The 12307-nt window shown below is 64.7% G+C and overlaps 1 protein-coding gene across 4 annotated transcripts in view; it reads right to left on the bottom strand.

The window, feature by feature from the left end:
• Positions 1-12307, bottom strand: part of ZFPM1 (zinc finger protein, FOG family member 1) — a 64893-nt gene that overhangs the window by 37339 nt on the left and 15247 nt on the right. For all 4 annotated transcript variants that reach the window (XM_072946783.1, XM_072946782.1, XM_072946784.1 and 1 more), the window contains exons 2-3: positions 2687-2803; positions 5-139 (exon numbers count right to left, since the gene is read on the bottom strand). In XM_072946783.1, the coding sequence (XP_072802884.1) occupies positions 5-139; positions 2687-2803 (252 nt within the window). The remainder of the gene's footprint in view (positions 1-4; positions 140-2686; positions 2804-12307) is intronic.

The following is a 12307-nucleotide window of genomic DNA, read 5'->3' as shown; positions in this document are numbered from 1 at the left end:
TTACCTGGCCCACCCCAGGGGCTGCTGGCCTCCTCCTCCTCCTCCTCCAGCCTTGTCTCCGGCTCCTGACTCTCCATCTCCTCGAGGCCTCCTGGGGACATGGGGGGCTGTGGCAGTGGTTGGGGTGGAGGACTAGCGTCTGCAGAAGGGAAGACACCAACATGTTCCACTGAGCCTCTGGGCACCAGGTCGCCGGCTCACCCTACCCTGTGGCCAGGAAGGACACCAAGGCCCAAGGTCGCCCCCCAGGCTTGCTCTAAGCAGGGGCTGGCCTTACTTCCCAACTTCCGCCCGCCTTCAGAAGCCCTCGTCCCGCTCGCCGGCTGCAGCAGCAGTAACTGCTCTTCCAGCTGCTGTTAATAATTAGAGCGCAGGGTGGCCTGCCCGGCACGCCCAGGCCAGCGGGCACACGTACGGCCCCAGCTCGCCGGGCTCCCCGGCCGGCAGCGGGGGCCCCTCCGCCAGGCCCCGCACCCAATTCCAGCCCAAAGGGCATATTTGCCTTCCGCACCGGCCCGATAACCACCGCGGTCCCCGGTCGATGAGCTCCCATAACAGCCCCCATGGTGACGTCACGCACCGGGCAGATTATTAATCCCCACGATAAGGGCCGTGATTAACATCGAATAAATCAATCACACAGTATAAAAGTCCTATTATTTTTGGCTATAAATCAAGTGGCTGGCACCCGAGCTCCAGCCACTGCGCGGGAGCCGCGCTGGGCCCGCCTGACAAGCAGATACCGCTCCTGCCGCCTTATCGCGCCCATCGGCGCGTTATCACCACGGCCTGTGCCAGGTGCAGCCCCGCTTGTTTTTCTCCAGCTCCTCCCCGCCCCGCCCCCACCCCCACCCCAGCAGCCCGGCTCCCAGATCAGATAAGGGGCCAGGCTCCTGGGGGCAAAGTCCACCCGAAACCAGCCATTGCCCTTTGGAGAGCGCCCCCCCCCCCCGCCGTCAGTGCGCAGCACCGGATGGTGATGGTGACAGTGATGGGGCCCCCACTGCCTGGGCCACCGGACAGGTGCTCCCCCAGTTACGGATGTGAAGGCCGACAGGCTGGGGAGAGGCTGCCTGCAGCATGGTGGTGGTGACAATGACCGCGGAGATAGTGAGGCCTGCAAACAAGCCCCTGAGGCCAGGCCCCTGACCCTCCACCCTGCCCGCTGTCCCCAGGGAGCCAAGGGTGACTGGAGGCCCGGCTCTGGGTTCAAGTCCCTCTGGCCTGACCTCCTTCTCACTGCACTGCCCTGGTGACACCAGTGGGCCTGCCACTGGGGAAAAGGGCACGGGCCAGCAGGTGTCAGAAGATGGGGCTTGCTGGGCACCTGTGGCCATCCTGAGGCGACTGATGCTCTGACATTGGGACATTCTGGGGATGGGGTCCACAGGGACATTCTGGGGATGGGGTCCACAGGGAGAAGCCCCCTGTCTATCTGGGATCTCAGCCCCCCAATCCCAGCCCTGAGGGGCTCTCCTGCTGTCCCCTGTCTGTCCCACCTCAGGGCCTTTGCATGTGTAGATGTGTGCAGCACAGGCTCCACACGTCCTTCTCTGCTCAGTGCCGCCCCTACCCCATCTCTCCTTCACTCCTGGTCAAGCCACCCACTTACCACCCTCCTAAACAGTCCTGCTTGTGGCCATGTCTCCCCTATTGGACTATGGCCCGGGGCTAACTCAGCTTCTGTACACAGGGCTCGGGGGTACTGGATGGGGTGGGAGCTCGATGCCCACTGCCGACAGGGGGGATGGGGCAGAAGGGGGCTGGGGGCTCACAGCAGGTGACCGGGCAGAGCCCAGACCCCTTGTCCTCCCTCCATGAACCCCTCAGCCTCAGCTCCATCTTCTGGAAAACAAGGGTGAGGGTACTGACCTCCCCCACTGCCTCCAGCTCAGTGAGGCCCCTCCTCCTGGGGTCTTCGGGGGGCACAGCCAGCCCGAGAGACTGGCCCAGCTTTGAAGCCCCGCCAGGGACCTGGCCGGAGCAGGCCTCCTGATGCCAAGCTAATTCACCCTCTGGTGAGCTTGAGGGTCTCTCCTTCCAAGCCCTGTTCTCAGCTTCAGAAGTGCGCCACTAACCCCCCAGAGAGACCGCTACCAGGAGGGCCCAAGGAGAGGCTCCAGGGGCCCGGGGCAGGGCAGGCAGAGGGGAGAGGGGCCAGCCCGAATCCAGACTTCGGGTCAGATCCTGCTCAAGTGCTTGCAGGCTGTGTGACCCTGGCCGAGTCACTTAACCTCTCCAGGCCTCATTCCCATCTGTAAAATGGGCTGAAGTGCCCTAACAGGAGAACCTGCTATGTACTGAGCAGCACATGTGCTGAGGCAGATGACCCTGTTTCACAGTGGGTACACTGAGGCTGGGGGCCGTGATCTTCCCGAGGTCACTCAGTGCCCTTATGACTCCCTGACAACTCTGGACTAGACCTTCCCCATCGGGCCTCGCTCTCCCCTCCTGCACCACGAAGACCCTCCAAAAATGTGTGTGTCACCTCTTCCAGGCCCTCTCAGCCCCCTCCCTGGCCCCAGTGGGCATAGCCAGCCCACAGACACCCGCAAGCTCATGCCCATCTCACAGGTGTGGAAACCGAGTCCTCAGTGGGAAATGGCTCCAGCAACGTCACAGGTGAGGAACGGGGAAGGGGTTGGGGTGCCAGAGCCTGGTCTGTCGCACCCGCCACCCAACTTGCCTGGGCTGGAAGGGCTCTGGAGCTCCGGCTGCCCCGTGGCCTCTGGCTCCAGTGGCTCCAGGAGGCTGGTGTCCGCGGCCTGGGCCTCTTCTCTGGCCTCCATGTCTCCAAGGGAACCTGCGGACACAGCCCGAAGGGAGTCGTGAGGCGGTGTCTGCTCACGGCGCACCCCCGCCGCCGGTCTCCTGACCTGTCCCAGCACAAGCACAGCCCTGGTACCAGGCACAAGGGGGCACGGGCAGGGCTAGGCTGCCCCACATGGTCAGAGTCCTCGAGGGGGCGGCCATTAGCACGGGGGTGACCTCGGGGTCCCCCAAGACTTGGTATGTGAACCTCACCCTTGTATCAACCCCAAGCCCTGCACCGGGTCCAACGCCTGGGGGGTCACCCTGCCTCCCATCCAGCTCACCTACTCTGCAGCCTCTGCTGGCCCCACAGACCTCTCTTCCCTGGACGACGCTCCCAGCCCCTCCCCTCTGCTCCAAGCGTGGGAGCAGCACCAGCCTCCTCTGGGCCGGAGCCCCTGGGGGCTGCAGGAATGCAGGTAGGCACTTGGGCTTCGCAGGGCCCCGGTGCACATCCACAGTCCTGGGCCTCTGCACAGCTATGCCCTGTGCCTGGGACCCACCTCCAGGAAGCCCCACACTCAGGTTCAGTTCTGGGAGCTTGTAGGGGGCAGGCCTGGGGTGGGGGCTGACAAACAGGAAGTGTTCAGAGAACCTGATTAAAGGAATAAGTGGTTGATGGGGCACAGGTGGGCGCACAGGTGTCTGCATTCAGCCTCTGGGGCTGGAGTCCGGCAGGCCTTGGGCCCCCTAAATCCAACCTTCCCTTGAAGGCTTGTGCAGGAAGTGCCCCATGGAGCCCACCCCACAGTGAGAGGGCAGACCGAGTGCAGGCGGCCTGAGTCCAGACCACCTGGGAGGGTCAGAGGGACAGTGCCAGTGCGGTGGACAGAAAGAACAGTGGAGAGCCGCTGTCCCTCCTCAGCCTGCTGCGAGAACTCCCTCGTGCTCCGCTCCATCACTCTCAGCTGGGTCCTCGGGCCCAGACAGGTCCTGGGGGTGGGGCTGCCTCCTGCCCCATCACCTTCCCCAGCTCCACCTGCCCTGCCTCCAGCACCCCGAGCTCCCAGCCGGAGCCCTCTGAATTCTGTCTAGTTCTGGACCCACAGACCCACAGACCCACGCATCCCAGCCTCCCTGGGACACCGCGGAGCTGTAATTACAGGAGGCAGAGGGTGGGCGGGCACTCCCCTCCCCTCCCCTCCCTGTGGCCGGGCTCAGACCACACCGGCCAGCCCTGGGTTGAGCTGCATGATCTCTCGTTCATGTGCCCACACAAGCAGGCTCCGCGGAGGGCTGGGCGCACCCCAGACCAGCCGGACTTGTGCCCCCGGAGGCAGGCGGGAGGCCTGACCCTCTATGGCCTCTGGCACGTAGCGGGCCTAGCCTCTGGCCTGTGGGGCCAGCCCAAGCGGGCACTGCCGGTCACCATGGCCCTGGCAGACAGCACACAGGCCTGGTGTCGGCCTGATTGCGGCCTTTTTCTAGAAGCCCTGGTGTGTCCGTGCCTCACTCAGAGCTGGAGAGGGGATGCCCTGGAGCTGCGGGCCCCTTGTTGATGCCATGGGGCTTCAGGACCTTGGGTATCAGCTCTGGAGAATGGGCGAGAAGCCCCTGCTTTCAGGGGCTGCAGGGAGCAGGGCCCTGGGGCACACAGCTGACGCTTCCCCCACTCACCCAGGTGGGCCTCAGCCACCCAGGGAGGCCCAGAGCTCACGGCGGGTACGTTTATGGGAGAACAAAGACACCTGCTCCGCACAAAGCGTGACAGGAGCGTGGAGAAAGACTGCGGCCGCAGCAATTATCCTGATGCCGCTAATTCATCCAGCACAATTAACCGGCTCTGATAGCGCAGGAGACAACTGCCAACTGGCAAGCGGCTGGGGGTCCACAGGCAGGATGTGCCGGGGTGTGACCGGGCGAATCCCGCCCCGTGTCCGACTCAGCCCACTGGAGCCCCCATGACACTCCCAGGGCCACACGGGGGCACCTGGGTCCCTGCTCCAGCAGGGGCTGGACAGGAAGGTTTCTCCACTGGTGGGGTGACAGTGCTAGGAAGGACCCTGCTTGGCCCCTGTGGGACCCAATCTGCCCAGATACCCCAACTGTGGGCCAGGCCCACCCGTGGCCAGGCAGGTGGTGCTCTGGCTGTGTGACCGCGGGTAAGTCACACCACCTCCCTGTGCTCGGAAGCCTCAACAGCTCCTGCCCCCCAGGACGATGTTCACCTGTGCTGAGCTGTGCTCAGGGCCGGGCGTCACCACCACCAGCCACTGCCACCCACCTCCCAGCAGGGCCTGGGGGTGGGCCTGCCCTGCCCTGCCCCGCAGCCCGTGTGGAAGGTATGTGGGGGAGGGGCGCAGTCCCGGGCAGGCAGATGGGGCGCACAGAGGAACTGTGGAGGGCCGTGGGAGGCGGGCCCTGATGCCAGTCTCGAAGGGCAGGTGTCCTGGGAGCCCCTCGGCACCCCAGTGGTGTCACACTCACTCTGCAGCTGAGCCAACGAAGGCCCAGCAAGGTGGACTGGCCCGCCCATGGCCCTCGGCCGGAAGCCCCTCCACGTGCTGCCCCCCGGACTCTGGTCAGGCCGTTGCCTTCCTCTGCACCAGGCACCCCCCACGCCTCCCCGAGCCCGCGGGCGAGCTGGGCCGAGGCCAACACTGGCCCTGCCGCCGGCGGGGTGAGAGGGCCGGGCACAAGGCCGAGCACCCGTCTGGGGGCGTCCATGGGTGATGACGGTGGTCACGGAGGCCGGGGCCGTGCTGGGCGCGGCCCCCGCTGCCCGGAGCCCCCTGGTTATCACGGCAAGCAGACGCCCCGCAAGCCAACCCGTCTCCCGCTCGTTAAGCCGGACGCTGAAACGGAAATGGAAGCATAATAGCTATTTGATTGGGGGTGAGATATTTTGCATATTGGCTTGGCACTGATAGCGAAATTTCATCAACTCCCTTTTTTCATGCTTTAAAACTGCATTACGGAGACAGGCTCCGTGCCGCACGATGTTCCCGAGTCCCTCCCAAGTCCTGGGCCGGCGACTATTAACAGCCCTCCTGCCTCTGATGCCGAGGCAGCCGGGGGTCCTCCTGCCCCAAAGACACTGGAGCTGTGGCCGAGGAGGGGACGAAATCCCCTGACCGTGGCCCCTGGGTGGACCTGTCTGGCAGGGTGCAAAGGGGGTGGCTGGGAGCACTGGACGGGCGAGAAGCCCCCGCTGGCACCTGCAGACTGCCCGCCCCCTGCCTGGACCCTGCGCCCGACCCCGAGTGTGGGTCTTTCCCCGAGGCCCCGCTCTACGCCTGCCCGCCACACAACCACTTACGCCTCTCGGGGAAAGTCCTTGTATTCCCGGCGCACAGAGGAGGAGCAGCGGTGCGGGCACCTGCCACGCCTCTTCCTGTGTCTGGGTCCGATCCTGACTGCAGGCCCGCTGGTGGGGTGGACTGTGGTGGGCATGCGGCCCTGCTCCTTCCCCACGTCCTGGCCTGCCCGGGGGGCTGTAGAGCTGGGAGGGTGGTGCTGGGCACAGCCTGCAGTGTGCAGCCCCGAGCACCATGGTCTCTTCTCAATCACTTGCTCACTCCTCTTTCTTCATTCACTCATGAAACCGCCCCTGAGTCAATCTCCCTGCACCAGGCCCTGGAGGCCCCGCAGTAGCCAAGACACACCCTCCAAGAAAGAAACACAAACAATGCAAGTGTGGCCACAGCTACCGAGGAGAGGTGGAGGTGCCAGTAGAGGAAGGCTTCCTGAAGGAGGCGACGAGTGACGATCTAGAGCAAGACAGAAGGTTGCCTGCAACTGAGGAGAAGCATTCCAGGCAGAAGGAACAGCAGGACACCGGGGCCCACGGCCTTGTGCAGGCCACACCTCCCCGAGCCTGGTCTCCTCACAGAAAGGGGGCTTGACAGCAGCCTGGGGTCAAGGGTCAGCCAGGCGGTGCTGTGGGTGCTGAGCACAGACCTGTAGTTACTGTTATGACTTGTTATTGTTTCCACTCTCCAGGGAGGTGCTGCACCTGCCCCTCTGGGGGCGGGGCTGGATGGGGCTGCAGGGCCCAGGGGCCTGGCTGGAGGGAGAGGACTGGGGCACCGGGGCCTGGGGAGGCAGTGCGGGCAGGAGACAAAGACCTCCCCCAGGCTGGCCCTGGTCAGCCGGTGGGCGGGAGGGGGCATGGCGCTGCCAGGGAGGACCCTGGCCTCTGGGCGGCACACAGCAGCCGGATAAGGGCCCGATAACAGAGGAATTAGCAACAGATTCAGACTTTCCCACTGCCGGGCAGCAGGGCAGCTCGGGCCACGGTGGGGACACCCCACTCTCCCTGCTTGGCACCCCCAGCAGACTGGGCTGGGTCTGAAGCCTGACCTTGCGGCGGCGGTGGACCGTGAGACCTCTGGTGATGGGGCCCCGCCCAGGCCCCGGCGGACAGGACTCATGCCAGGCTGGGAGGGTCTCTGGTCCAGCTGGTGCCTAAGGACGAGGAAACCAAGGCACTGCGCACAGAAGCGGCCTGGCCCAGACCGCCCGTTGGCTGCCTCCAGCCCTGCGGCCTCACCTCTCGGCCCAGGCCCCTGGGGCCAAGTGACTGGTGCTTCATGCCCGGTTCTAACCAGGAGCCGAACGATTCCAGGCACAGGCGGATGGAGAGAAGCGGGCAGGGGTGGAGAGCCCTCAGCAGGGAGTAGGGACGGGAGCCCAGTGTACGGGGCCTTGGTGAAGGGCAGGGATATCCCATGCCTCACAGCCTCAGGCCTGGCAGAAAGGTGCAGGTTCTGGGCCCAGGGAATGTTACCAAGGCCTAGGAAGAGTCCCATTGGATCAGAGCTTCTTAAAAACTGCGGACACTTAGGGAGGTGGGTTCCCCAGAGCTAACACAGGCACTGCGGGAGGAGGCTGCGGGTCCGGAGGCCTCCTGGGCGCCTGAGGGTCCTCTCCTGCCCGCCCCCCTGCCAGGACGCTGAGGCCCAGCATGCACGTCGGACAATCTCAGTGGGTCCACCTCGTGTCCACTCCCTCCAAACGTGGCCGGATGCTGCCCACTTCCCTCCCTACTGCTGCCCACGTGGGTCCAGGCCCATCAGCACCGGCCCTTCTTGGCTCCGAGGGCCCCACCCCCAGCCCCTCCACTGGCACCCCCGGGAACGAGGACCGAAGTCCTTCTGTCGCCCCCACCCCTCCAGCCACAGGGCCTTGACCCACGCTGCGCCTCTGTGTGCTAAGGGGGTACTGACGGCTGTGAGGACAAGACTCGGGACCCCAGCCGAGCCCAGAAGGGTCTCTGGGCACCGGGAGGCTCAGGTTGGGAGGGGCCCTGCAGGTCCCCACTGTGACCCACCAGTGGCCCTCGTCACCCCAGGATCACTCCCCACTGACAGCCAGGGTGACCACAAAGAGGATGTTGGGGAGAGAGTCTTGGCTTATTTCAGGGGGCGGCCTGCCCCACGGAGGGGAGGGTGAGCATCTGGACTGTATGTGTGCTGGGAGCCTGGGCCCAGACAGCCTCCCATGCTGGTCCTGCCCCCTGACTGTGGGAGTGGCCCTGGGACAGCGCAGCCTAACCCCCGACTTCTCCGCTAAGGGTCAGTTGGGTGGCGCTCGATGCACCCTGCAGCAGAGGCTCACTGCTCCTCCCAGAGCAGCAGACACAAGCCCAGACTCTCTGCCTCTCAGGCCTTGGGGGTCAGGCCCCCATCACGGCTGCAGCTGACTGTTGGCTTGTCTGCCTTTGCTGCCAGGCTGTGAGCTGGACCTGACGCATGCGGCTTCCTAGCCCCACACGTGTGCAGGGCGAGCCCAGAGGTGCTGAGGGACCCGCTGTCCCAAGTAAGCCAGGCCGACCGCCGTCACAATGCCCTCTGGGTCGTCTGAGGGCCTGGGGAGCCCGCGGCACCGAGGAAGAACCTGGGTGCTCGGAGCAGGGCCCAGCAGGGGCCCCATCCTCCAACAAGCAAGAGTGCTGTGACCTACCTCGGCTTTGAACAAATTAAACGTTTTATGGAGCGATCATTCACACACAGTAAAACGTGTGCTGTCAAGCGTCACTCAGCTTCTGGAGGTGTGTTCACTGAAAGCTGGGCGGGACAGTCCCATGCAACCCAGGGAAGACCCAGGCCCAGCCAAGGAAACGCCCACAGCCCAGCCCCTACCTGCTTCTCTCTGAGAGCTTCAGAGGCATCAGGGGCTCAGATCTGGCATCGACCCCCTTTCCCAGCCAGTCCCCCCACACCCGCAGCGGGCCAGCCGTGCACCCTGCTCCACTGTGACAGTCCTGGCCTCCCTGTCCCCCCGCAGACCCCTTCTCTCCTGCCCTGTGAGGGTGTGGAGGGGAGACCTGGGTGCCAAGGACAAAATGAAACATTCCTCCAGGAGACGGCGGACGGGGGACAGGCAAGCCGGCTCCTGGGGATCCACTGTCCCGAGTCCCCAGGCTCCTGTGTGACAGCTGAGCTGAGGGCCACCTCCCAGGGCCCAGGACTCACACTGCCTGGCCACCCAGTTGTCAGCTCCTCCACTCCTGCCCTCGGGCACAGACCCTAAGACTCACTCGCGGTGCAAGTGATTGCCGACCCCCGTCCCCCTGCTGCGCTTGGCTTGCTGGTGGTGCTCACCAGAACCCCTGCGCCAATCCCCCCGCCCCCGTCTTCTGCTTGGGCGGTCTCTCAGACTCTGACTGTGGGCTGAGGCCCACCATGACCTGACCCACGCCAGCACCTTCCCTCCCTGGCTCTGGCGAGGCCGTCCTGGCCTGAACGCTCACCCGGCTGGCACCCCCGACTTCTCACAGCACGACTACTCCACCATCACGTTCTCCGTGTGCGCCCCTGAGAGAGCAGGGCACCCCCAGCCTGGAACGGCACCGGCACACAGTAGGGGCTCAGGGAATACTGGTGACCACGTGACAGGGTGGGGCTCAGAGCCAGGTGGGGCCCCATCGGATAGGGGCTGGGGTGAAGTGGTGGGGGACCTGGGGGAGTCTGGTGTGGTCCCAGAGAGGAGCCTGGGGTCTCAGCCTGCATGTTGGGGGTGTGTGACCAGGGACGGAGCCCCAGGGACCATAAGAGTGCCACTGCCCCCCACCAGCAGAAGATAAGCTGCTGGCCCTGCCTGGGACCTCCGAGGCCTGGGTGAGTGTGGGGGACTCCTAGCTGGGAGGGACAAGATGTGGGGAGATAGGGCGCTGACACCCAGGGGATCCTACACCCGTATGCCACCATCACTTTCTTCTTTGGCCAGCCTGCAACCGACGGGAGGAACTTGCGGAGCTTAACTGCCCCAGCCCCATGGCCACACCCAGACTCCCTGCCCGCATCACCCCTCGGGGCCACACAGGGCAGGAGGGACCATGAGCAGCGCTCGGGGCGGCCTCCACACCAGGCCCCGTTCTAGACAATGGCCCGTGAGGGACTTTTGAGGCTCATAATGACCCTGACAGTGTTACCCCCTCATACAGATGGGAGACCGAGGCACAGAGAGGTCAAGAAGCTTGCCCAAGGCCTCACAGCTAGGAGAGCGGACAGACTGCTCCCCTTTCCTGAGCCCTGCGTTCCCCTGACTGCTCCCACACCTGCTGCCCCTGGTGATAGAGGTGGGGGTGCCTGGAGGTGGTGGCCAGGCCACAGAGGGCACAGGCCAGGGCCCTCCTTGCCATCCAGTGTCCACATTCTTGGGCTCAGCTTCCCACGGTGCCGAGAATAAACCCCAGGCCAGCTGCCTTGGTGCCCCAGCTCCTCGGCCTCTCCACCCACGCCGTCCTCAGCTGCAGCACCCAAACCTTCCAAACTCTTCCCAGATTCTGGGACTTTGCACTGGCAGTTCTGCCTGCCTGGATTTCTTCCCTGCTCACAGCTTAAATAGCGCCTCCTCCAAGAAGCCTTCAGTGACTTCTTCCACTGCCCACCCACCGCTTTCTATCCTGCACCCATCCTGGCCCTTCATGATGTCTGAAGTGTGTCCGCCCCCTACTCTGACCGCTCACCCCCATCGGGACCTGTTTGGTCATGCCTAACCCAGCATGTAGCGGGCACGCACACAGGAGCCTGGGGGAAGAAGTCACAGTGCTCCTGGGAGTCACACTGGGAGGCATCTGTACCTCCTGCAAAACCCTTTCCCACCGACCCTCACAACAGCGCTGTAAAGTTGGTGGGTCTATACCCATTTACCGGATGGGTAAACCAAGGCCTGGGAGGTTCCCTGGGCTCAGAGCCATGTGTCCCAGAGCCTAGCGCTGTCTCAGTTCTGCCTTGTCCTGAATAGCCATGTGGGCAGGTGGCCTGCAGCCCGTGATGGCCCTGGGCGGAGGCTGGTGTGGCTGCTCTCTGCCTCAGTTTCCCCATCTACACAGCAGAGCTGGCTTCCTCATAGGCTACTGCTGATGAGGGACCTGGCAGAACTTAAACTGTTGACGGCTGTGCACACGTGCCTCTGTGGCCTGGCCACCACCTCCAGGCAGTCCCCAGTTCTGTGCTGCCTCCTTGGGCCGCCTCAGGAGCCTCGCCTGCCCGGAGCCTGCCCCCTTTCTCGGGCCAGGGCCAGTGGGCCGGTCCCCAACCTGGGTCCCTGGGGGCAGGGGCCCAGGCGGGGCAAGGGAGAGAGAAAGGGGAGGCGGAGGAGGCGGGAAGAAAGCGCGGGGCCTGAGAAAGCCCAGCCCGGCTGATAGGGGAGAGATTGGTTTCAGCCGGAGCTGTGGGCCTGCCAAGTCCACATCCTATCGGCGGCCTGCACTTACTCCACATTCATCACCGCTGAACTCGGAGACTTTATCAACGGTAGAGGTTGGCGCCATCTCTGGGCCTGGCCACTCCCGGCCCTCCGATGGGCCCGATAGCTGCTGACAGATTACCCGAGATTGTTTCACTCCCGAGAACCGATTACTAATGCTCCGGGGTGGGGGTGCGGGCCGCGTGGCCCGGGTAGGGTGGGGAGTGGCCTGGAGGCCAAGAGCACACTTGGGGTGTGTGGCAAAGACCCTGTGTGTGACGGCGGGGGGAGGTGGCAGGGGCAAGGGCGGCAGTCAAGGCCACGGTGTGCGGCAGGGGCGGCCGAGGCCACGGCAGAGAACCACGAGTGCGAAGGTGGCCAGGAGAAGGAGACGGGGAATAGTGCCCGAGAAAACGGGGGCCGCAGGCTGTGGCGTGATGCTCTCTCCAGATGGGCTGATAAGGGCTGACAGATGGAAGCGGGGGGCCGCGGCTAATGGAGCCGTCGCCGCGTGGCCTGCTCGTCAGATGGATGGAGGCAGATTGCTTCCGGGAAGGGGACGGGGATCCAGTGTGACAAGGCCCTGCCATCTGATAGGCAGGGGCTGGAGACCCCGAGGGGGGACAGGACAGGCGCCAGGGCCCTTCTCGGCTCTCACCCCCAGGGCGGCGGCCCCTCAGGGCCTGTGGCCAGGCACTAGGAGGGCAGGCCTGCCCGGGCTCGTTGCAGACCCAGCCTTCGGGCACGACTGCCCTGGGTCCTGCACTGGGGCTACTGTGACAACGCCCTCGCATCACGAGAACTCCAGGCTCCACTCTGTGCTTTGGGTTTCACTCATGCCATGGTGCTGTGGCCCTGGGGT

The sequence above is a fragment of the Vicugna pacos genome, chromosome 21 (assembly GCF_048564905.1).
Source record: "Vicugna pacos chromosome 21, VicPac4, whole genome shotgun sequence".
Classification (NCBI taxonomy): Eukaryota; Metazoa; Chordata; class Mammalia; order Artiodactyla; family Camelidae; genus Vicugna; species Vicugna pacos.
This window is presented reverse-complemented; position numbering and strand designations above follow the sequence as displayed.